At 41.4% G+C, this 26335-nt stretch overlaps 1 protein-coding gene across 2 annotated transcripts in view; it reads left to right on the top strand.

The window, feature by feature from the left end:
• Window positions 1-25346, top strand: part of LOC126228016 (leucine-rich repeat-containing protein 52-like) — a 32820-nt gene extending 7474 nt beyond the window's left edge. Inside the window, exons 1-3 of one of the 2 annotated variants that reach the window (XM_049942263.1) lie at window positions 290-397; window positions 14566-14903; window positions 24667-25346. In XM_049942263.1, coding sequence (XP_049798220.1) covers window positions 14614-14903; window positions 24667-25147 — 771 coding nt within the window. In that variant the 5' untranslated portion in view covers window positions 290-397; window positions 14566-14613 and the 3' untranslated portion in view covers window positions 25148-25346. Of the gene's footprint in view, window positions 1-289; window positions 398-14565; window positions 14904-24666 lie in introns of those variants that run through there. The other variant, XM_049942262.1, reaches the window with a different exon arrangement.
• The last annotated feature ends 989 nt before the right edge of the window (window positions 25347-26335 follow it).

Below are 26335 nucleotides of genomic sequence, written 5' to 3'. Positions count from 1 at the left end.
AAGAACTCTACCAATTCATTTGGGTTGATACATTTTATCAATTTGTTACTGACGTCTTCCAACTATCAACGTCATCCTCTTCTTGTTCTTCTTCTTCTTCTTTTTCCTCTTCTCATTCATCGTGATCATCATCATTTTCCTCATCGTAATCATCCTTTTCTTCTTCTGCACCTTCTGCTGTTATAAATAAATACAGTGTTTTTAAAGGCTTCATCTCTCTTCTTTTGGAATAGTTGTCCTAATCTCTGAGAAGCGGGGCTGATGGAAAGCTGAAACGCCCTCTTCCTGAACCTCATCTTCCTCTCGTCTGCTAAAACTTGCCGAGATATTCTAGGCGAAGGTGAATTATGGTCTGAGATTGAGAATAATGTCTCATTAATATGTCTGTTAATTAAAGGTAAGTGACCTTATAAATATTGGTACTTTACTTTTCTACTCACTAAGTCTGATGGCAAGTTGAAGGGCGCTCATCTGGTGTGATATTCTACACCCGACGTTACCCACTGCTGGATTAGCGTGTGAAACTGATAATAATATCTCATTAATACCCCTGTTAAGTTGTTCTAAGAGAATACATAAATACTGTTATTTTACATTTTTGCTCACTGAGTGTGATGGGCGATTGATTCATTAAACACACTATAGGGTCAGATTTTTTAATGTGATAAGCAGGGTTCTGATTCATATCATCTCCTTAATCTGGTTCCTAGTGGGGTAAAAGGTATTTTAAAATTTTCGTCTGCTTTTCTCATCCACAAACGCTCAACAGCTTGTTATGGCATTTTACAGTCTTCTGCAATCGATTTTTAAACCATGTGAAACAGAAAAATTGCATTTCATTGGGTCAATAATGGAAAGTGGACAATGATGCTCAGTGACAAATGACAGTAAGCAATGATTGTCAGTGATCAATGACGCTTAGTGATTAGTGATGGTCAGGGATCAGTGATGATCGGTGATTAATGATGGTCAGTGGTCACTGACGGTCGTTGAACAATGACAGGCAGTGAAAAATCGTGGTCTGTGAACAATTATCGTCAGTGATCAGTGAAGCTCAGTGATCAGTAATTGTGACTGACGCTAGTGATTAAAAACTTCAGCACTGGCTGTTAAAATTCTTTAATTAAAAAATCACCATCGGTTTCGCATCCGCGAAGTTGCATCTTCAAGTGATCTGTACAAGAAATTGAAACATTAGAGAATTGTAGTGACTTTAAAAATAGATGTCATACCATAAAGCGCCATATATCAATGAGAGCTGAGTCCTCACAAGTTTCTTCATTTTTTAAACAGTCAAGTTGCGGCAGAGTAAATGCTACGAGTCTGTCGCCACCGTTCGTCGTCGAAATGAAACCAACAGCGCGTTAAACGCAGGTGTCTATGACCAAACTGATTGGGTACGCGCCGAACCCATAAGAGAGGGGAAGCCAGATAAAATTATTTAAATTTCTGACTCCCATGTAGTTATAGGAACTACGAACACCACATCAGCATGTGTCAAATTCGACAGAGAAGTATAATAGAGCCTTGAATGCCTTACCGTTCCGTAGAGAACACAAAAGTACAAATGGGTCCGTGCGAGATAGCGCCAGCGGGGATCTAGGACCCAAGTGACGCCATCTACGACGAGAAAGGTGGCGGTATGTTTCACATACTGTGTGGTCACTAGAAATTTCTTTTTTCATACATTAATATTTTAAAAAAAGGTGAAAAACTTCAAGATACAAGTTAATACCCCTCTAAGAAAACTGGCTAATTACATGAACTTTTATGAATGCCACACTGTACTGTTTTTAAGAACATGCAGTTGACGCTAAATAACGAAAAGTGTGAGGTGATCCACATGAGTTCTAAAAGAAATCCGTTGGAATTTGATTACTCGATAAATAGTACAATTCTCAAGGCTGTCAATTCAACTAAGTACCTGGGTGTTAAAATTACGAACAACTTCAGTTGGAAAGATCACATAGATAATATTGTGGGGAAGGCGAGCCAAATGTTGCGTTTCATTGGCAGGACACTTAGAAGATGCAACAAGTCCACTAAAGAGACAGCTTACACGACACCCGTTCGTCCTCTGTTAGAATATTGCTGCGCGGTGTGGGACCTTTACCAGGTGGGATTAACGGAGGACATCGAAAGGGTGCAAAAAAGGGCAGCTCGTTTTGTATTGTCACGTAATAGGGGAAAGAGTGTGGCAGATATGATACGCGAATTGGGATGGAAGTCATTAAAGCAAAGACGTTTTTCGTCGCGGCGAGATCTATTTACGAAATTTCAGTCACCAACTTCCGAATGCGAAAATATTTTCTTGAGCCCAACCTACATAGGTAGGAATGATCATCAAAATAAAATAAGAGAAATCAGAGCTCGAACAGAAAGGTTTAGGTGTTCGTTTTTCCCGCGCGCTTTTCGGGAGTGGAATGGTAGAGAGATAGTATGATTGTGGTTCGATGAACCCTCTGCCAAGCACTTAAATGTGAATTGCAGAGTAGTCATGTAGGTGTAGATGTAGATGTAGATGCAAGCATACAGCGTATCGACAGTATTCCAGGATACATGTTTGTTTCTTAAGAAGGTCAGTTGTGTTAATTGAGAATAAAATTAAATACAACCAAGTCTTACGAAAATAATAGTGTCTTTTAGGGGTGCAACTGCTACGTGGGCTGACCATTATCTAATCATTATATACCTAGACAAACGAAACCGGATAGGAGGATTTTGTGGCGCCGCTCGGTTTGCGCGCTAAGAGTAGTTTCGGGGAACTTTTTTACTGACGGGTGAATTTCAACCTCTTGTTAAATGTTGAGTGTAATGCCCTTATTTTCATAGCGCAGCAGCTGCAAATTTGAATGGAGCCCGGTATTCGAATGGCCTGTTTCGTGTAGATGGGCGCTTGAAGCTGACCTTGAGCTCGTGTTGTTAATACGTTCTCTAAACCGTACCCCAAAGCTTCGTTCTGTCTGATCTATGTACCTGAAACCACCAGTCGTCACACGTGATGCAATACGCATCTGGTGACTTAAAGTTATCTCAGTTTGTCTCCTCCCACGCCTACATTTTAGGCCATTACTCTTTGGGGCAAAACGTGTCTTGCTTAGTAGTATATCGTATCACCTGTGTTACGAAGTCTGCTTATTATGTACCAAAACGCACGGTATAAATAGACCCTTATATCTGGCTCATCTGCGCTAGTCAGAAATGATACGTGGACAGAAATTTACACGGATAATCCTTAACAAACGACTCTGTGGCACGAAATAAAACTTTGACGACGGGTAAACAGTAGATGAGACAATCAATTGCAATATCTTCTGTTACTCGAAATACGTCCAAACAACTGTTGTCAAATGTAGCTCACATCATGCCTCTTACATACAGAAGACCGCTACACTCACTATCACAAACGACAGCGTGGGCAAGATTATTTCCGAAACACACTAGCGGAATGTGTTCCTTTCTTGACGTCACAACACGTGTCTCCCTAGGATTTCGTGCGATAAATGTAGATGTCACCAGAATGAGATTTTCACTCTGCAGCGGAGTGTGCGCTGATATGAAACTTCCTGGCAGATTAAAACTGTGTGCCGGACCGAGACTCGAACTCGGGACCTTTGCCTTTCGTGGGAAAGTGCTCTACCAACTGAGCTACCCAAGCACGACTCACGTCCCTTCGTCGCAGCTTTACTTTCGCCAGTTCCTCGTCTCCTACCTCCCAAACATTACAGAAGCTCTCCTGCGAACCTTGCAGGACTAGCACTCCTGAAAGAAAGGATATTGCGGAGACATGGCTTAGCCACAGCCAGGGGGATGTTTCCTTAATGAGATTTTCACTCTGCAGCGGAGTGTGCGCTGAAATGAAACTGGCGGAAGTAAAGCTGTGACGACGGGGCGTGAATCGTGGTTGGGTAGCTCAGATGGTAGAGCACTTGCCCGCGAAAGGCAAAGGTCCCGATTTCGAGTCTCGGTCCGGCACACAGTTTTAAGTTGGTTTGTTGTGGTAAATTTTCTGTAACATAAAATTTAATGCATTGTTGCTCCTCAAAGAACTCTCACTTGGAGATGCGTGAGAGCAAACATGCTTTCTTGGATATTGGCGGAGATAAGAAATTACAAAGGGGACTCTCTTCATTCTGACTTAGCCGGCGCATACTGTTTTCGAGATAATCATCTCTTGATTTATATACCGCTGTAAATTTCCACACAACGACATACTGCCGAGGGAATACAGGTTTCCCCCCAAGTATTGAACTGATAAGCCTCACTTTACTTTCTCTTGTTGGAAGAAGTCTCTACTTTCTTAATCAATGTCATCATAGGACTTGCAGATGTCTGCACAGTTGCACAGTGCACTGAGGTAGTCTCCAAGCACGTTCTTTATCAGTAGTGCCAGTTAGCGAGCTGTGAGTGTTTTAATAAGTAATACAGAAAATTTGAAGCTTCAATCTGCTTGAAAAGTGTGTGAAATCTTACATATAATATAAGTTCACTTTCGCTCGATTTTCCGTAGGGGTCTTGCGTATTGCGATAGGCATGCAAGCTGTATGTATTTTAATAAGCTAAATAGATAAATCAGAAAGGGAAAAATATTTAATTTAAAGGTCCAAAGACATTGCAATTGTGGAACGCCTATCGAAGGTTACCCGTAAATGAGTGCTGCTTAACCCACAGTTTTTATTAGTAGTGCCAATATACAAGCTCTGAGTATTTCAATACGTAATACAGACAGTTTACATGTGGTAATATTTTTTTGAAGCAGCATTCTGTTTGCAGTATGTGAGTAAGTTGGCATGTAACGCAGTTTTATTTAGCCCGAATTTTCGTAGAGATCTTGCGCATATTACGATCAGACGAAAAATCCTCCTGCCGGAGTGCAAAAACGTCGAATATATTCCTCTTCAAAAGACTGACAGAAACGTGGTGAACCAGCTCCCTCAATTGTGATTCCGACTTCCTCACTAAAGATTTTGGTTTGCAAACATATTCGCGCTTTCTTAGCACAGAACGTTCCGATTCCAAATCCTTTAATTCTCTCTCTCTCTCTCTTTGTAGTTAAGCCTTCATGCTCACTGCAACTACCTCTCACTGCCACTGCCTGTATATGTCTCTCTCCCACTGTTTAATTTGTCTCCCCTCTTTCACTTACAGCGTCTCCTTTTAACTTTTTTTTTCCCGCACTCACTGTTTCCACCATACCTCGGCAGCCAAAAATTCTGGGAATCCAACTTCCTTCCTTCCCCATACTTACGTGTTTAAAAATTTCGGTCCAAACTGCTACCTCAACTACACGTACGTGTTAAAATTTGCCGCTTTGGGGAGCTCCACAGAGGCCGCCCCCCCCTCCCCCCCGTCCCCCAAGCCGGTGTATGGGTATGGTTTCCATTCACCCGTGTTTTCCAGTTCCACTATATTTTCCCTCTGTCGCTCTCCATCCGTCTCCTTTTCTGTTTTACTGCCACTGGCTCACACTATCAGTACCGCCTCTCTGTTGCTCCCACTGCTGCTGTCTTCATCCATCTCTCTTCTCTTTCACTGCTGCTTCTCGTCTCCCAATGTCACTGTTTCCTCTCTCTTTCTCTCCCACTGGTGGTGTGTCCTCTCTGTTTCACCGTCACTGTGTCTCTGCTACAACCTTTCAGCATTAAAAAGCGAATATGTTCGCATGCCAAAAGGCGAATTGAAGACTGAGACAGGAGACTCTCCATTTTCGATCAGAATCTTATAGAGAGGAACATATTCACCTTTTTTGCTCTGCCAGGAGCATTTTTCTGCTAATTCGCTTCTTTTCCTCCAACAGCAGGTAGTGCTGCTCATATAAAACGAATTCTGTAGGTCACTAAAGTTTTGACAGTTTACGATGAAAATTAATACTTCTGAATTTTTTATTCTATTCTCAATATCTGTTGAGGTGTTACATCTGAAGGATATTACTCGGTCGACATTCCCGCTTTGTTGACGTGAATTTCAACCCTCTGTTGCCACAGGGCTCCGAATTGTAGCGTGTAACATGGCGGTGTGTAACGTGACTATGTCGGTGCGTGAGAAAGAACGCGCTGTAATCGAGATTTTATTCATAGAAACCTGAAAGCACGGTTCTTAAAAGGTCGTCCACACCTGGAGCAACGTCCTCTTCACCAAGGCAATGGCAAACCTCATACGACCGATGCGACATCTGCACTAATCTGACGCCATGGGTTGACTGTTGTCACTCATCCTCCTTACAGTCCCGACTTGGCCACATCCGATTTTCAGCGGTTTCCAAAACTTAAAGAACACTTTCAAGGACTCCATTTCAGTACTGATAAAAGTGATGATGTCGATAAACTGGTCATCCGTTGGGAGAAATGCGTCGCCAGGCTGACTATATCGGGAAATAAATATGTAGACATGAAGAATGAAAACGTATAGTGTTAATAAAGTTCGCTTTATTTAAAAGGCTTTAAGAGTTTTTACATAAAAAATTCGAAGTTCTTACTTTTGAGCACACCCTCATATGTGTATACTTCGATATATACTTCGATTTACGCGTATTTATATATTGACACATATACACAACAGATAAATACGTATACCATAAGATTAACACAAAATCGTTTCCGTTAATTTTTTGTGGGGACTGTTCATCGTACGCAGTTCATTGAAAACGCCCAGCTATTGATATGTATCTTAAAAGAGTAGAAATGTTACTAGAAATATTTTACTGAATTTGCATCTTTTTCCAGTTTGGCGTAATTTTTGGAAACAATTGCAAGTTTATTTTTTTGTCAATCGGTAATATTGATACCTACAAATTATGGTTTCTCCTGAGTACGTACATTGTTAACGGATACAGATTACCGAAAACGGATTTCTATATAAATGCCTGAAGAATGTAGAGCGAAGATTTGAGCCATTTGCCATGGGTAGATTTTTAGATAAATTGTGACCCACGATACAAAATCGGCTGAAAACAGGTTTTTGCAATTTTTTTCATAAATATGGTATGTTTGAACCTCTAGATCTAGGTAACGGACACTGAACAGCGAAAAATGTTTCCAATATGGAAAAGAATATCATCTGGAGAACATCCGGTTAACATATCGACGATCTGACATGAACAGAAACGATAGAATTTGTGTAGAGTGTGTGTTTGTGTGTGTGTGTATTTGTGTAAATATGAGTCAATGATCTGTGAGTACCGTAATTGTAACGTGTTGTATGAAACTGTCTTTTAAACAGATAATGGTTAATTATTTATATCACAGATCTTCTTACAATCTTTTAATGATCAATCATAATGATTTCCTTTCATTGAAGTTACGGCATCGTGCAGGTACGTAATTAGACATCAAAGCAAAAACGACATATGAACATGATATTTTTGTTCTCAGGGGTTGAAACCTTAGGGTTCGTATATATGTATAATTATTATTATCACATTGGGTGGTTAATTATAATTTCATGAAGCATGTTTAGTTATAATGTACTCTGTAAAGGAGCGATTCTTGCGGCCCACTGCGGTAAAATTTACATCGGAAAATGAAAATAATGACGGAGATGCTTTAACACCTTCATACATGCATAAACTGAATATGTTATCTTAATAATATCTGGGCTGGGAGATCGTGATTACGAAAACTAGTTGTATCGGCTGTAATTGCGGACAACAATAGAGCAAGATCGTAACTAATAAAACTTTCAATAACTTCTGGACTAGGCAGATTTGTCCTATAAATAAAAAAAATGTTTTCAATAGTAACAAACAACATTCTGTATTCTTAAAACAATTTACATAAATTAATAATTATTACACTTATTACAGACCTCTCAATATGCAACGTAGAAAGAATGTGTTTTGCTAGGTCAGCGGAACTACTCGAAGAGGTACAATGTCTTCTCTTTTATCACACACATGAAAATTAACAGAGTATACGTTGTCTTCTTAGGTATTTCTTCATAGATAATAAATCTGTATTTGTCCTTTTGACTCGAGGCACTTCACATTAAAAAATGTCAGTATTTTTCACATATTACAGGAAAATATGAAGTCCTTTTTTCAAGCATATTCACAGGGACAAATACGCCAGGAGACGGGAACTGATGCCATCCCCACAATTGATACTGTCCATACTCGAAACTCATGGTTTTTCGAGGTTTTCTCAGGAACCGCTCATCAGCAAATGGTGCTTTTATAACCCAGCCAAGGACCATCCTGTACCACACCTAGAACCACAGATTTGCTCAACTGGCCTGGGCAGGAGGAAGTGTGCAATGTTTAAAATATATCTTTTGTACTGTAGAGTAGCTACAGTACGTTAGTTCTTCCAATAATAGAAACGGTAGCTAACCCAAGGGGTATCCAAAATCCTGGATCGCTTATCTCTATGACCAATAGAACTCGCTGCTTTTTGGGACATGTTGGCATGGACCAATAAGCGTGAAAGCTGTGTGAATTTAGATGCTGAAATATTTTATATGAATCTTCATAGCTTTTGCGAAGTGTGAGAAGTCTCTCATATAATAGGATAAATGATACATACTTTTATTCATTTTCGAGATATCATTGTCTTTGGAGGTGATACGTCTTTCGTTGTTACCGTCCTTGGTCGGCCCTTGTGAGGGTACGTACAAAAACCGCTTGTCGTTCTTTAGCTTCTTCTACAGGACATTAACTGGATCCCATTTATTTGCAGTAATTACATGTTTCTAGAGATACGTTCACTTCACTCTCTTCTCGCAGCGTGGCACATACTTTAAAGCTGACAGTCATGTTTTATAGAAGGAAAGTAACATGATGCAAACACAGTGATAATCGACATCAGAGATATTTCGTAATAAATACCTTATTTCTTCCGAAAATGGAATTTATTATTCCTTACTTGCTTGAAAAAATCATATTGTGAATGTGTGATGGAACTTTCACCAACTGCGACATGGTCGCGTATACAAACAGTGATCCAATACTGTCAAATGTTTTTTATTTCAGTCTTGTGAATTCTTTAGACGATGAACGGCTTCAGTCCGTAATGACCATCCTCAGATCTTTTTTACACCATGTCCTAAAGTGATGTTTTGACGATGCCATTATGGCCTTAAAACTTTAGAACATAGTGTAAAAAAGAGCTGAGGATGGTCATTACGGACTGAAACCGGTCATTTGATGGAACTTTCATTAGGTATTGGTGTAGTTCATTACTGGTTTCGTTTTTCTATAACGAGTCACCGATTTGTTGTTTTTGCCCCTTGTGATGCATTATCTTTGTTCCCACTCCTAAACCATCGATGAAAAAAAAAAAAAAAATAAAATGACACATTACGCATTTACACAGTGTTTGCAGCGTAAACAATACAGTTTTTCATGTGTTGTAGAATATTGTGACATTTTGATGACAAGTGTAACAGCTGACGTAAAATAATTATTTTGAGCATTCCATCATCTTTCTTGTAGTTAACATCAACTGGGCCCCAATCATTTTTAGTATATGTGTTCGAGTACAGTTTTCTAGTGATACATGAACTTCACTCTTCCGTCAACCCCTAACACATACTTTAAAGTTGACAATCATGTTTTATGGACGTAAAATAACATGATGTAAATACTGTGGTAATCGACATAAACATTTCACTTTTGCGTTTTTGAGCTTTCATGCTGCTTTTTATAATATTTTGATATTATAGATTAATTAAAGACTCTATTGCGTCTAAAACCAAGTGTGATACGTAAGTCGAATTTAAAACATTTTTACCATTTCAAAATCTGTTGGTGACAGTGAAAACAACCGGTGATAAAGAGATTAAAAATACGATGCTTTTTAACAATGACGCCATCTGTTGGGGACACTAAGCAACTGAGATGTAAAACGGGAGTTGATTTTATTTCGCATTTTTAAGGTTTGCAGAACAGTATTCTACGTGAAACTGATGTTAGACGACTACATATTCTTAAGACGGTTCTTTAATTTTATAACCAAATTTTGATTTTGATTATTTATAGGGAATATGTTATACACTCTTTCAAATATTCCGTATCGAGTAATATATAGCCCTGAACAAAACTTATCAATGTGACATGATTCAGGTTGGATACCACCAGCCCCCTCAGGATACTGTCACCTGCATTTTTAATAGCAGTGGCATAAAACGGGTGAAGATTTGAACCCCTTCCTCCATGACCATGGATGTTTTACTGGTGACAGAAACACACCTTAAACCGGCAGATGTTTTCCACCTTTGCAACATGGTGTCTTAGTGCTCTTACCTCCTTGACTGCCATGGTGGAGGCACGGTAGTGGTCCTCAACAGAACTCTTGTCCATACCCAAGAGACTCTCCAGCCAATGGAACACATAGAGACCACAGCAGCTACCATCTCCACATACCTTGGTGCCATTACCTTTGCAGAAGCGTATTTGAGCCCATACAAGCTTGAAGCAGACCTCCGCACATTGGCATTCTTCAATAGGCTCATCGTTGGGGCGCATCTCAATGCCAAGTACCCAGCTTGGCATTCTCCCCAGATGTCGGCTCCTCCTTGACCTGTAGGATACTTTAGCGCTATTGGTCTATGGCCCGCATGTACCTACCCATATCCCAGTCCGTTCGAACTGCCAACCAGGCGTTCTGGATGTGGCCATCTTCAAAAACATCACCGCTCAGTTTTCACTGGAAGTTCTCCATGAACTGGTCTCTGACTATGAGCCAGTACTCTTGCACCACACCAATGCTGTCCTTTCATTCGATGTTCGTTCCAATGTGACCCTCACCAATTGGGACAAGTTTGCTAGGGTACTTAATAACACCACTCTACGAGACCTTGATTTGACAACACCGGCCAATATAGTCCGTACCCTGAATTACCTTACCGCCAAAATACAGAGAGCAGTGAAACCCTCCACCTCGGGATTTAGCCCCCCTGGACGATTTGCCTCCCCTGTTGTGGGAGCTGAAGGTGGAAGCAGTTTCACGATCCTCAGGACAAACGCCAAATGAGAAGCCTCCAGCATGAATTGTGCCACCAGCTCACTGACTGGAGGTCCGAACAATGGGAGGACAGGATGTCCGCTTTCCTCCTCCACCATAAGTCTGACTGGACTGTCATTCACACGCTGTGGCGTACTATGCCAGCGACTGCCCATTATATTCGCACAGTAGTGGGCCTGTCATATGATACCCTCCAAATTGTGGAAATGCAGGCGGATGCATTTGAGGCCCAAAACCGCCCCCTTGTCCAAGACCTTTGTCCGGACGAACTACAGGACGAACATGAAGTCCTGGCAGCTGTTGCTGCTTTCTGCAATTGCCCACCCCAGTCTGCCCCCTCCTTACGTCCATGGCAGCATATCGTTCGAGGTAAATGTGGCTGGTCGGCCTCTGGATTGGACGGAATTTTAAATGAACATCTTTGCCACTTTCCCTGCAAGCCACTCATCTTGTTCATCAAGATTTTAAACTGTTGTTTCACGTCTGGCCTTTTCCCCCCTCAGTGGAAACAAGCCAAGCTGATTGCATTCCCCAAGAGGTTCAAGGACCCTATGGTCCCCATCAACAACAGGCCCATCAGCCTCCTAAATACTATGGTGAAAGTCCTTGAATCCTTGATCCTTCACCGGCTTTTCCAACCTCTGGCGGCCGCTTGGACGATCCGTCCTGAACAGTTTGGATTCACTTTGCATGTCTCTGCCGAAGTCCTATGGATCACTGAACACGTCAGCAATGGCTTCAACACCGCCAAGTCGACAGATTCCGTTTTTCTGGACTTGCAGAACGCCTGCGACAAGATCTTGCAAGACACCCTAGTACACAAGATCCTGACGCAGACCCCTATACCAGAAGTTTGTGTCAAGATCGTGGATGACTTCCACCACAGTAGTACTTTCCTAGTGGCTCAACAGGGAATGCATTCTGGCATTTGCCAATTGTCGGCAGGCACTCCACAAGGGTCGGTGTTATCTCCCATCCTTTTTAATATCCATGTAAATGATATGCCAGTCATTCCCGAGTGCCACCTAGAACAATATGCTGACGACACAGCACTATATATCACTGGACGCAATACTGTCGCCGTCGTCGCCCGCCTCCAGCGACAGGTTGAGGCCATCATAACCTGGTGCCGGACAAACAAAATAGCTCTCAATGCCGCCAAAACTACGGCGGTCTATTTCATGAAACGGCACCCAGTCCTCCGCCACAGTATTTCGATTGCAGGCGTGCAGTTACCCTGGTCCCCAACAACCACCTATCTCGGGGTCCAGGTGGACCACAAGCTGCTCTTCCAATGTCATGCGCAGTATGTTGCCAACAAGGGGCAAAAGCTGACCACGGTTTTCTACCCACTCTTCTGCTGTAGGGAACTTAACCTGCATGCCAAGCTCTGCATCTACCGAACAGTTATCCTGCCTGCCCTCGCGTATGGCTCTGCTGCATGGGCCACGATTAGTGTCACCAGGATGCGGACATTGTAGCGCCTGCAGAACAAGGTGCTAGGTGGAGCCTGCACGCCACGCCACTTACGAGAATTGTCACTCTCCACGAGGAAGCGGATATCATCCCCCTCAAGACGACCATACGCAACAATGCGCAGCTGCTCTACGAGAAAGTGGTTGCCCTGTGGGACACTGTCCATGGGCTATGCCTCATTGGGACCTCACTTCCACATCGACATCCGGTTCCCCTAATCATCCAAGAGGAATCGGATTCCGACCATGGATAACGATAGGCCTGGCACGCCCACCACCAATGCATCCTTTGCGGGACTAGCCCCCATTCTACATCCAACACTTTCCCATCCTACCTGCCCACGTTGGTCTAAATTTTTCTGCCTGACTGATGTAGTACTGTCACCGTCGGAGGGTGGTGCGGGACTCCAAGTCCCACCACCACACCTCCAAAGTATATTACAGTAATGCAGTGTTACTGCCCTGTGGATAAATTTACTGCCTCACCAACACAGTTAGACCGCAAAAGAGCGGTGATGCTGTACTGTAACATATCACAAAAAAAACCATGTGACTGGTGAGTCAGCCCATAAACGATTTTTCGGAAGTTATTAATGTAAACATAGTTGTGACAATATTTGTAGTATTTTAGGCAATTCCGATGCTTTGACGTATTTAAAAAAAAATACTTTGGAGATCTGTCTGCACAGAACAGGTGGGGTTATATTCCAGTAGTAATACTAGTCTCCCATTGGAGGAGAGAGAGGTGTCTGAAGTATTTTTTGATAAATAATTCGGCTCATTCGGATACCTTTGGGGCTACATTTCTGTTGGCTCTTTCATTTTAATACTAGGTTATAATTGGAGCAAAGGAGAGAGAGGTACACAGGAGGTAAATGTCTTCCAGAATTAATGAATATATTTGTCTTGAATGTGAAGGTTACATAATGTTTACTTCATATTTGACACTATTTTTAATACTACACTGTGATTGGTTGGAGATAGGGACGATGTACACATCGAAAATAATGTAATTTGACACCATTTTTACATAGCATTTAAATATCATGCTGTAGTTGGTTGCAAAAAAGTTGCGGATTTAGTTATACTATATGTGGTCAGTTTCCATTAACTTGGATTTTTAATACTGTACTAGGATTAGCTGGATATAAGGAGTACTGCAGTGTGCGATTGCCTGGAGACGGAAGAAGGGTAGTGGATTCATAATTTTTTCCACTAATACAATGTTACTGTCTCTGCCATCTTCCAGTTTTTGTACTGCGGCATGACTGGCTGGAAATAAGGAGTACTGCACTGTGATTGGATGGGGAAGGTGGAGGGGCGGGTTTTTTAATATTTTCCACTAACACAGTTGCAGAATTTCTGCCATCTTGCATAATACTGTGCTGTCATTGGCTGAAGATAAGGGGGAACACTGATAAGGATTACAGTGTAACTGATAAAGATAATGACATCACTCACAAGGAAGATGATGTCACTGTTATAGGTCGCGGGAGAGAGGACAGTACAAAAATGCCCCAGATAGTTGATATCCACACTACTTACAAGATGTTCGTTTAGTCATCACGTTTACTATTTATTGGGGCTGTAAATGTATCAGCTGGAGAACCTTTTGTCTGTAAACATCACAGACACCACAGATCAACCGAAGTGGGATTGGTGTGTCGGTTTGCAAAATTGTACCTGCGTCTCATTGATGGCCAAAGCAGGCTTGTATGGACCAAAAACGGGAAGATGATGCAGTGTCAGGTCTACAATAATTACATTCATAAATACGTCAGTAACGTGTAGCATACATTACTTCAGTCCAGCTCATTAAATGCCCCTTATCATTTATTGTTTCTCACATCCAGTATTGAGATTTGGCTTCAGTATATAAGATATAATAGTTGCATTAAGTTTGTTTCTTATATTTGTAGGCTAAAACTGCATAATCAATTCAACACCCCTCTGAGTATTTGAAAGATTTTCTTATACGAGCTTAGACTATTGTCTGTCTCCTTTATGTCACTGTGTCGTGGTGTTAGCGCATAACAACAAGTCTGACACCTTTTACAGTGGAATGCACTATAACGCTATACACGCAGAAAATATTTAACCTAAATATACATACTTCTTCTTTGTTCCAGTAGATTTTCGGATTTTTGGTGCTGTTTCCATGGATATCTGGTGGCACAACAATGAATATGAATATGAGCTGCGGGTGGTACCCATCGCTGGACTACGAGCGTGTGGCGATGGAGTGTTCTGGGCCGTTGGTGACGAAAGTACCGACGATGCTGTCTAGCGATCTGAAATTGTTGCGTCTTACTGGGACCAACATCACGTCGTTGGACAGCACCAGCTTCGAGGGGCGTAGCTTGGCCGAGCTGACGACCCTGTCTGTGAGCGGAGGTGCGCTGGCCAGAGTCGCGGCTAACGCCTTCTGCCCGTTGCCCGCCCTGGCGAAGCTCGACTTGTCTCATAACCAGTGAGTGCTCGTTACTCTCCTCTAATGTGACGTTTGGTGAACCACTGTGAATCTCCTTCAATTATTATTCACTTATGGAAAACGTCACCTATGCCTTAAGTTTCTTCATTGACGGGAACATCTTTAAGCTAATATTTTTATGTTGAATCCCTCGTTTAGAAACACATTTTTTAATCTCCTTAACAGTGGAGGAAATGCAAGTAATTCGTCTTACTACAGTAATGAGATTTTACGTCAATTGTTAAAATGAGTCTCATTCAACATGTTCACCGTATGCTCGAAAGAAGTTACCGACTCTGCGCCATAGATGACGTTAACAACTAGCCAATGGAATCAATGCTAAGGACATAACTGTTACGTTAGTGAATGTAGCCTCTTTATCAATTGAAATGGATTTATAAATAACGAATGCAGAATTCTTCTATTTATCAATAGATTTCAGATTGAAGTTCTGAGAAATTCGACTTGTAGAATATCATTTTCAGAACAAGATATCAATTTTCCGGAATAAAAAATTATGTTAGTACCAGAACTTGCTACATAGACGTCGTTCACCACTTTCCACATTTTATTAGCCTTTCCAATTATACCAAATACCTTATTTACCAGTACTATTCTTTTCAGGGAGCATCTTGATCAGTTAGTGTAGTACGTCTACATCTACTTTACCACTCGGCAACTCACACATACACACCTGGTAGAAGGTTCACTGAACGACCGTCACACCACTTACAATGAATCGCTTGTTACACAGCCCCACAGCCGCAAGTTTCAATATTTATCTTTTCCTGTAGTTTCATAGTAATATATTTCTTCAATTCCGTGCGTGTTTCTGTGTTTAAGCGGTTTAATCTCGCGATTTTATCTCCTAGTGTAAATTTAGGCAATGTGTAGCGCTCTTTTAATTTTTGCTGAACAGCCAGCTACACATTTCATTAAGGCATCAGCGTCCTTTGGTGGCACGTCAGGAGGGTAGCAGGTTCCATATCTACGTTTCTGTCTGGTTTTATAGTTTACTTCTTCAGTTAGTCCTGCAAGAATGGGTAGGATGTTTGCATGCCGTGTCAAACGCAGGAGGAGCTGGCCGCAGTTCGCCAGCAGTTGAATGTCATTTTAGTTAAGGTCAGCTGCCTTCAAGAGGCTCCTTCGGGGTGTAAGTGGCGGAAAATCTGGCGCGTCGCGTGGGACACATCACGTCTCGCTTGTTTCGTCCACGAGCTCTGCTACTGAGTCACCTCCTGCTGCACCCGACAGGGCTGGATTCACCCTCACAGCAGGGTAACGCGTTCGCGTCGCTCGAGGCGGAGGGCCAATGTGGAGGCTGGCCGTCTGGCTTCGACTATTCGCCCTGTGAGCGAATAGATGGTCATTCCTTCAACAGGGTCCCAGCAGTAACACACGGGCAGACATATGCTAGCTATCGGAGTTCCAAGACACTCGTGTTTCGGATCCCCTCTGGAAGATTGCGTTCAGGCCTGGAAAGAAAGCCAATGTGGCTTCTGTATGTCTGCTAGAGGGCCTCATGCGAGATGTGGAGGAGGTCTTATATGCGGCTATCGAGAGTGCAGTCGTCTGCAACTGGTAGATCACGACGGCACCAAAGGCGCCCATCATTTGGGTTCTCAGGCCATCCTCAGTTCATACGGGCTTCGGGCGGATGTGGCCAAGGCTGCGCGCCTCGGCCGCGGGGTGCAAGCAGAGCTTGCAATTTTCAACAGTGTTCCCAGAGCTGATGGGTTTCCTTTGGTCTGATGCCGAGTGGAGGAGTCTCACCCAAAGACTTCGTCGACTCTGTGGCAGTCGGATCCGCGGATGGGGAAGGACTCCTCTTGATACGTCAGAGGTGCACTACATGAAGGAAACAGCTACTCGGGTAGCAGGGTACTTGTGGAGTGCACAAGAGGGTTTTTTAAGGTTAGGCAGTAGTTTGTGGCACTTTGATGGACACCCACCAGTTGTAATGCCGATGGTGAAATCAGACCGCGTTCAGAGACCTCGACTGCCAATATTTTGTCAGTAAATTGTCGAAGTATTCCTAACATTTTACTATCCTCCAAAATAGGTCTCGTGCTCAAATTGTTCTTGGGATCTACAACTGACAGAAACCCAAAGTAGTACGCTTTAAGATAGTTAGGGAGTCACGGTATGTAGCTTGTCTAGATGACAAAAATATTCTCTTAATTGAGGTAGGATTTGAGTGTAATGCAAAAGTCATCTCGTCACGTATAACAGATCTACGTGAAACCAAGTTAATTTTTCGATGCAATTACCGGCCACCCGATTCGGCTGTGACAGTTGCAGGGACATTCAAACGAAACCTACGGTCAACAGCACGTAAATACGCAAATGCGACATTACTTGGAGGCGAGTCCAACCTATCAAGTACGGAATGGGTCATCTCTCGGCTGACCGCAGCGGTATGGACAGACAGTCTTGTCAAGTAATTTTGAATACGTTTTTTGAAAACGGGTCTTTTTCAGCTGCTAGTTTTGCAGCCCACATGCAGAGCTTACAGCTACAAAGAGACTGGACCTCATCAATGGTACTGGCATATAGACGGGATTGGTGATGACGATGTCATCATAGCGACTCTTGTTACGAAAGTTAATAATTCAGTTAAGAAGGCTAGGGAAATGGTTCTGCTAGAAAGAGCGTAGAGGATGTCTAAACACTTTGTAAATAGTAGTGTGGAACAAGGACGAAAAAGATTCATCATAGTTTAACAACGAAATTCGGAAAATGCTGAGAAGCAAAGACTGTTGTACTGTCGGTTCAGAAGAGAACGCGCAAATGACGACAGGCAACATTTAATACAAATGCGGACTTCTGTAAAAAGATCGGTGCGCGAAGCTTATAACAAGTACCATCCTCATGCCTTAGTTAAACATCTTGCCGAGAATCAAAGAAAATTCTAATCCTACGTAAAATCGCTAAGTTGGTCTAAGGCTTCCATCCAGTCAGTTGTTGATCAGTCAGGTGTGGCAGCAAAACGTAACAAAAGTAAAGCCGAAGTTTTAAATTTTTTATTTAAGAAATCGTTCACGCAGGAGAGCTGTGAAAACATACCATCGTTTCACCATTGCACAAAGTCCCTTATGTACGACGTAGTAATAAGCATTGCGTGCGTAGAGAAAAAACTGAAAGAAAGGAAAACAAATAAATCGCAGGTCAGGATGGAATACCAGTTTGGTTATACAAAGAGAACTCTACGGCATTGGTCCCTTACTTAGGTTACATTTAGGGCGAATCTCTCCCCCATCGCAAAGTCTGAGGCGACTGAAAAAAAAAAAAAAGATCACTCCTGTATATAAGAAGAAAATTACAGACCAATATCCTTAACAACGCTTTGCTGCAGAATTCTAGAATATATTCTGAATCTGAATACATTAAATTTTCTAGAGATCGAAAAGCTTATGTGCTCCAGTGAGCACGGTTTGAGAAAGCATCACACGTGTGAAACCCAGCTTGCCCCTTTCTCACACGATATACTGTGAGATATGCATGATGGGCAACAGGTAGATCCCACATTTTTATATTTGCGTGAAGCGCTTGACACGGTATCCCACTGCATACTGGTTACGAAGGAACGACCATATGGAATAAATTCCCACATATGAGAGTGGCTCGAAGAATTCTTAAGCAATGGAGCCCAGTATATTGTTCTAGACGCTGGGGTGTCATCAGAAACAAGGCTGTCGCCACGGATGCCTCAAGTAAGGACCGCTGCTATTTTCTGCAAACTTAAATGACCTGGCGGGCAGGGTGGCCAACAGTCTGTGGTTGTTCCTCGATTATTCTGTGGTGTACGGCAAGGTGTCCAAGTTGAGTGAGTGTAGGAGGATAAAAGATGTCTTAGACAAAATATCTAGCTGGTGTGATGAATGCCAGCCAGCTGTAAACGAAGAAAAATATACGTGAACGCGGATGGGTAGGTAAAGAAGCCAGTAATATCCGGGTACAGTGTTGTTAGTGTCGTCCTTGATACAGCCACACCTTGTAAATATCTGCGCGCGAAGTTGCAAAGCGGTATAAAATGAATCTAGCATGTGAGGACTGCGGTAGGAAACGCAGATGGTCAACTTCGGTTTATTGTGAGAATTTTAGGAAAGTGTGGTACATCTGTGAGGCAAACCACATGTAGGACACTAGCGTGTCCTATTCTTGGGTTCTGCTCGAGTGTTTGGGACCCGCACCAGTTCGAATTAGAGGAAGACATCGAAGCAATTCAGAGGTTGCTCGATTTGTTACCGTTAGGTTCCACCAAAACGCAAGTGTTACGAAGATGCTTCAGGAACTCAAATGGGAATTCCTGTCTGAAGGTGACATTCTTTTCGAGGAACCCTGTTGGGACAACTCATTGAAAAGGCATTTGAAGCTGACTGACGAACGATTCTACTGCCGCCAGCATACAGTGTGCGTACGGACGGCGAAGATAAGATACTATAAATTAGGGCTCGTAGGGAGGCACATAGACAATCGTCTTCCTTTCGCTCTATTTGATAGTGGCACAGAAAAGATAATGACTAGTTGTGGAACAGGGTACCCTCCGCTACACACAGCACGGTGGCTTGCGAGGTACTTATGTAGGTGCAGATGTAGAGTATCGGTCGTTACACTGTCCACCAGCAGCCGGGAAAAAAGAAGTTCCCTGCAAACCCTCAGTTCTCTTATTTTGTTTCGATGATCGTATCTTGCTGTGTAGGTGGGTGTCAACAAAATATTTTCGTAATCGAATAAAGCCTTTGCTCTTCCGTTTACACCCCAGCTCGCGTATCATATCCGTGACAGTCTCTCTCCTGTTTTGCAATAATACGAAACGAGCTGCCTATCTTTGATCTTTTTCATGTCTTCCGCTAATCCTACCTGGTAAGGATTTCATACCACGTTGCAGTACTCTAACAGAGGGCGGGCACGAGCAGTGTAGTGGATTTGTTGGATCATCTAATTGTTCTGCCAATAACACATCATCTTCAGTTCGCCTTCCCTACAAAATGTAACAGTTCGAAGTCAAGTTCTTCGTAGGTCTTATCCGTAGCGATTTAGGTGAACGTGATTTATCGTGCAACAAGCTGCGGTTCAAATGGTTCAAATGGCAATGAGCACTATACGACTTAACTTCTGAGGTCAGCAGCCGCCTAGAACAGAACTAATTAAACCTAACTAACCTAAGGACATCACTCACATCCATGCCCGAGGCAGGATTCGAACCTGCGACCGTAGCGGTCGCTCGGCTCCAGACTGTAGCGCCTAGAACCGCACGGCCACTCCGGCCGGCCAACAAGCTGTGATTGTCTCCTAAATCGCTTATACAGAACAGGAACATCACAGAGCCTGTAACACTTCTTAGAGAACGCTATATATCGCTTCTGTTTTACTCGATGACTTTCCGTCAATTACTACGAACTCTCACTTTTCTGATAGTAATTCACGAACCCAGTAGCACGATTGAGTAAAAAAATAAATAGATAAATAAAAATCTTTCCACCAATTGCTACAAACTCTCACCTTTCTGGCAGTAATTCACGAACCAAGTAGCACGATTGAGTCACCAAAGGCATGAACGTTTATCTGAAGACGCCAGTGAGCAACGATATCAAAAAGATTTTGGAAATCTGGAAATATGGAATCAATTTGAGATCTCCTGTCGGTGGTACTCCCTATTCCATCAGGATAAAGAGCTCGTAGTGTCGCACGAGAACGATACTTTCTGAAGACGTGTTGACTTTCTGTCAATACATCTTTTTTAGGTAATTCATACAAATCGAACACAGTATATGTTCCAAAATCGAAATGCCAGTAGTCGTGAATGATATGGGTCTGCAATCCAACTTCCTGTCTTGATATTCATGATTTGGATTTGTAGCTCCTTGTGTTGACCCTGTTTGCAGTTAAAATTGTAGGATGTGAAGTCCACCAGAGATGCAAAACACCTTTTTTCTCAGTACCCAAACATGTTTCAGCACCGCTGTGCCATCATCAGTGGGTTTCCGTTTTATTTATTCTGTAATGTGAACATTTTTATTAAACTATTACAAAAGTAAGTGGATGTTTAGTTCAAACAACAGTTCGTTTCTTTTTGTTAATACCTTTACACTTGGTGTGCATGTTTTTTTTTCAGATCACTTGTATATTATTTACTATAGGTTTCTTGACATCTGCAGCCAAACGATGTTGATGAGAAATTTCGCTGGGAGTTAACCTACCATCTACAATGTAATTTGGTTTATCGCCATATTTCGCGCATATATTCGTTTTTACTTACATTTTTGTGTGGCAAACCCATTTCATATCGTGATGCACAAGTAAATATAGCACGTATTTTCCACAAATAAGGTCGTAAAACATTTCTCACTTCTCCAAAACACCAGAGAGTTCGGCGCCAAATTCGAATTTGGTTTACGTTTTATCTCTCTCTCTCTCTCTCTCTCTCTCTCTCTGTGTGTGTGTGTGTTTTGTACGCTTCTTAGATGTTTGAGTTGTCTTTTACATGGTGTTCCTTTTGTATGTAAATGGTGAGTCTTTTCAGATTGTAGTGTATCCATTTTTCGTGTGGTGTATGTGTGTGTGTGTGTGTGTGTAGACTTTATCTGTTTTTGTTGTCTTTTTTGTAAAGTTCCTTTAATGTGTTAAATAGTGCGGCCTTGAACAGTGTAGTGTATTCACTTACTACACTCTGCAAGGCCACACTATTTAACACATTAAAGGAACTTTACAAAAAAGACAACAAAAACAGATAAAGTCTACACACACACACACACACACACACACACACCACACGAAAAATGGATACACTACAATCTTATTTGTGGAAAATACTTGCTATATTTACGTCTGCATCACGACACCTCACCATGATGCGGAGAAAAAGGGCTTGCCACACGAAAACGTAAGTAAAAACGAATATAGGCGCTAAATATCGCAACGAACTAAATTACATTCTAGATGGTAGGTTAACTCCCAGCAAAATTTATCATCAACATCGTTTGGTTGCAGATGACAAGCTACCTATAGTAAATAATATACATGTGACCTGAAAAATCATGCACACCAAGTGTAAAGGTATTAACAAAAAGAAACGAACTATTATTTGAACTAAATATCCACATAATTTTGTAATAATGTAATAAAAATGTTCACATTACGGAATGAATAAAACGGAAACCCACTGATGGTGGCACAGTGGTGCTGAAACATGTTTGGGTACTGAGAAAAACCGGTGTTCCGCATATCTGGCGGAACTCACATCCTGCAATTCCTTTCTTGAGTGTAGGTGTGACCCGCGTAACTGTACAGTCTGTAGGTACAGATATTTCATCGTTAGAGTGATTGTATATAATTGCTAAGTATGGAGCTATTATATCAACGTACTCTGAAAGGAACCTAATGGTTCTACAATCTAGACTGGAAGACTTGCCTTTATTAAGTGGTTTGAGGAGCTTCACTACACATAAGATATACGTTTCTGAGTTACTCTCATTGGTTTCACATTTTTATTCGAATTCTGGAATATTTACTTCGTTTTCTTTGGTGAAGGAGTTTCGGAAAATCGTATTCGTAACTCCTCTTTCGTGGCACTGTCATCATGAACGTCACCATCGCTAACATGCAGTGAAGGTATTGACTGTGTGTTGCCACTGATGTATTTCAAATAAAACCAGAATCTCGAATTTCGAGATAGAGTTTCGTTGTGGAAGCTATTAAAATCTTTTCGCATCGAAGTCCGCCCTAAATACCGAGCTCTTGTAAGACTTTGCCAATCTTGGGGATTTTGCGTTCTTTTTAATTTGGTATGTTTTTCTCGTTGCTTCTGTAACAGTGTTCTGTCGTGCTTTGTGTACCACAGAGGATCAGTTCCTTTTCTTATTCATTTCTTTAGTCCCGCCTGTTATTCATTTATTAAGTATAATTCTCTCAATTGCTTCTGATACTATTTGCTTGAATTCAAGCCACTCCTCGTCTACACTCACATAGTTAGTTCGAAAGGAATGGAGACTGTCTCTTAGGAAGCTTTAAGCGATCTTACGTCCGATATTTTTAAAAGATAAATTCTGCGTTTACTTCTGGTGGGGATGGATTTACAGTGTTCAGTCTCGCTACAACCACTTACAGTCACTAGAATGAGATTTTCACTCTGCAGCGGAGTGTCCGCTGATATGAAACTTCCTGGCAGATTAAAACTGTGTGCCCGACCGAGACTAGAACTCGGGACCTTTGCCTTTCGCGGGCAAGCGCTCTACCAATTGAGCTACCGAAGCACGACTCACGCCCGGTACTCACAGCTTTACTTCTGCCAGTATCTCGTCTCCTACCTTCCAAACTTTACAGAAGCTCTCCTGCGAACCTTGCAGAACTAGCACTCCTGAAAGAAAGGATATAGCGGAGACATGGCTTAGCCACAGCCTGGGGGATGTTTCCAGAATTAGATTTTCAGTGATGGGTTTCAATACTGAAGAAACGTTAACCGATGTGTATGGACATAAAACAAGGTTAGGTTATACTACAATCGTATTCCGAATACAAACACCTTTTCAGTGCAAAACCTACAAAAATGTAATTTTAGCTCGGCATGGAGGATGTTATGTCAAGCTATGCCATGGAGGTAGTTATACCACATGTTTCATCATTTATCGTGGAAGATATCTGTACCCTATCTGGTATTGTTCATAGACCTGTCAAATTAAAAGTGACCGCGTGTAACCAAATCTCTCACACCCCTAACAACTGTGAGCGAGTTACAAATTTTTAACATTAAACATTCAACACAGTAGTACTAGCATTGTTAGCTGTGATAAATTAGCTGACGAGTATCTCATCCTACTTATTAGTCTTTTTCTACTAAGCTGGCGTTTGTACACTTCCGGGTATGACACACTTCTGAAGAGTAATTCATATTCCTCAAGAAAATGAAAAACAAAAACCTTAACGTGTAGTGAGACACGACAGAACAGAATCAAACTCCAATTCGTCCATATTGGTTTGATCTTGCCCCGTATCCTTCCTCACCATTCTTAATCGATCTTATTTTTCACCACTAATGACTTAGATGCCCAATGAAAGTTAAATATTGTTACCTTCTTTAAGGAGATAGAAGCATCAATTGGCAACCAAAGTAAAAACTGAACAGACCTTGGATACAACAAAGGAAATAATAATTCTTTGGTTGTTATGGTCTAACATCAGCCACGTTGTAGATCAACTCACAGGATTAGGTTCCACCAATTACATAAACCATAAAATATTTTTGATTCCATGGTTCTTGTCGGAACATGTTTCAGTTTAAGTGTGCTGTCACAAAACATGTCTGACCAAGGGAAGTAAGAGTAGAAAAATTATAAGGTCTTATTAAACAGACGGAACCCAATCCCGAAACTACAGAGGAAGAAACGAGTCAACTGAAAAGGCTATGCAGAAGAGGATAGTTGTACAAGACATATGATGTGTATGATGCATTGATTTGACACACAGAAGAAATGGCTGAAACTAAATTTCTGGGAAAATATGAAACTCGAATTTGTGGGTCAAGTCTGTGAGACACTGACAGTAATATGTATGCAGAGAAGAGGGGAGAGTAAGGTAACTGCTCAAACAGGCCATTGAAGCGATGTATTTAATGAAGCTACTTAGTGAATTTTGTTTCATGTAACTGACTCATAATTGTATTATACCCAGCAGATACTATTTTACTTTCACTCAAAATCTTTTGGCCATTAGCAGTATAATATCTACGACTATCATTTAAATATATGTATGTTTCGTGTTTCAGATTGGATCTTCTAGATGCATTGAGCTTCAAGTGCAACAAGCATTTGAGAACTGTAAACCTCTCTGACAATCCCAGTCTGCATCACTTGCCTCTATTGGTCAGTTCATCAATAGAGACCGTGTATATAGAGAATTGCAGCCTGACGAGCGTTGATGTTGCCGTAGTGAAGAGAATGACAGCGCTGAAGACCCTGTCATTGAGTGGCAATCGTAATCTACACTGCCTGTCTGAGAAAAAACGGCTGGAGGAGGCTTTGCCTGATCTCTCCGTCATCTGCGAACATTCTGTAGAGTATCGTCCCTCTCAGCCCACCACTGGTGGTCGAGAATCACCTCCACTAAATTTTCACAATAACACACAATCAACAATACATCCAACACGAAACGATGTTGGAAATTCTGCATCTCAGCTTCCACAGTCAGCATGGACTATTACCGTTGTAGCTGTTTCTGTCTTCACAGTCATTGGGGTCCCTGTCTAAAGACTGTCTGAATTTATCAGTCTAAGGACTGGTGCTATTAGATGTGGCATAGTCTAGCCTTTTCCTGACCTTTGAGCTACGTAAATTTGAACTCCTATATCAGACATTGATTCATAATAGTAAGCCTATTCATACTTAATGTTGGGTTTAAAACTGAATCAAATACTCATTAACATTCAAGTGAGAATGGATATCCAATGTCAAGACTGAAATTTTGTTGAATCTTCATGATTTCAATGTTAAATTTCATTTCAATGTTAATTAGCACTGTTAGTGACTCACTACAGAATTTTATTCTGCCACATGTACTATATATTGGTTCCTGTATGTTTCACACTTTGCAGCCAATATTTAGTTTTAAAACTGTTAGAGATTAATTAGTACTCGAATGAGGCTAAATTATAAGCTTCGAATTTATTAAATCTTTTAGCTATCGGTTGGTGGCAAAATGACGATTGATACTCAGGTATGAGATACTAAATTCTGTTAAATTTAGTTTATTTCTCGTACGATTGCAGATGGTTGGTGCTGTTTCTAGCATTCGATTATATTTTAGTTACCTTTTGAGTAACAGTTTATAGTCAATTTTTAAGCTGAAACATTGTCTTTGACGTGCATTGGTAATGTAATAACAATACACATCTTGCTGTTTCTAGCATTCGATTACATTATAGTTACGTTTTGAGCAACAGTGTATAGTCGATTTTTAAACTGAAACATTGTATTTGATGTGCATTGATAATGTAATGACAATACACATCTTGATTAACTTCTCATGATCGAGATTCACAATCATAGAGAATTTTTTGAAGAACATCCCATCCGCCGTTGACTGTAGAAATTATTTATTTCACGATTGCAATTTCGGCTTTCGAGCCATTTTCAAGTGGTATTGAACTCAGTCTGGCTGAGTTGTGAATATATTTTTGCTCCAATGGCCTTAGTTCACACTTAAACTGTGTGTCAGAACATTAATTTGTAGCGATTTATGTGAAAAATGTTAACACTGGTAACAGTTCACGCAATTTACATAATTTAAAGCTACAGAGCTTTGCACTTTGCACTCGTTTGATGTTGCTGTACTTCTACAGCGAAGATGCTTATTTTTGACGATGACATACGGTATGTGTGCCTCAGAAGATTCTGAAGTCTTGAATATGCTGAAACAAAATCTTTAGCAATACCACT

The sequence above is a fragment of the Schistocerca nitens genome, unplaced genomic scaffold, assembly GCF_023898315.1.
Source record: "Schistocerca nitens isolate TAMUIC-IGC-003100 unplaced genomic scaffold, iqSchNite1.1 HiC_scaffold_351, whole genome shotgun sequence".
In the NCBI taxonomy this organism is placed as follows: Eukaryota; Metazoa; Arthropoda; class Insecta; order Orthoptera; family Acrididae; genus Schistocerca; species Schistocerca nitens.
The sequence above is the reverse complement of the archived record's forward strand: the minus strand, read 5'-3'. Positions and strand labels throughout refer to the sequence as shown.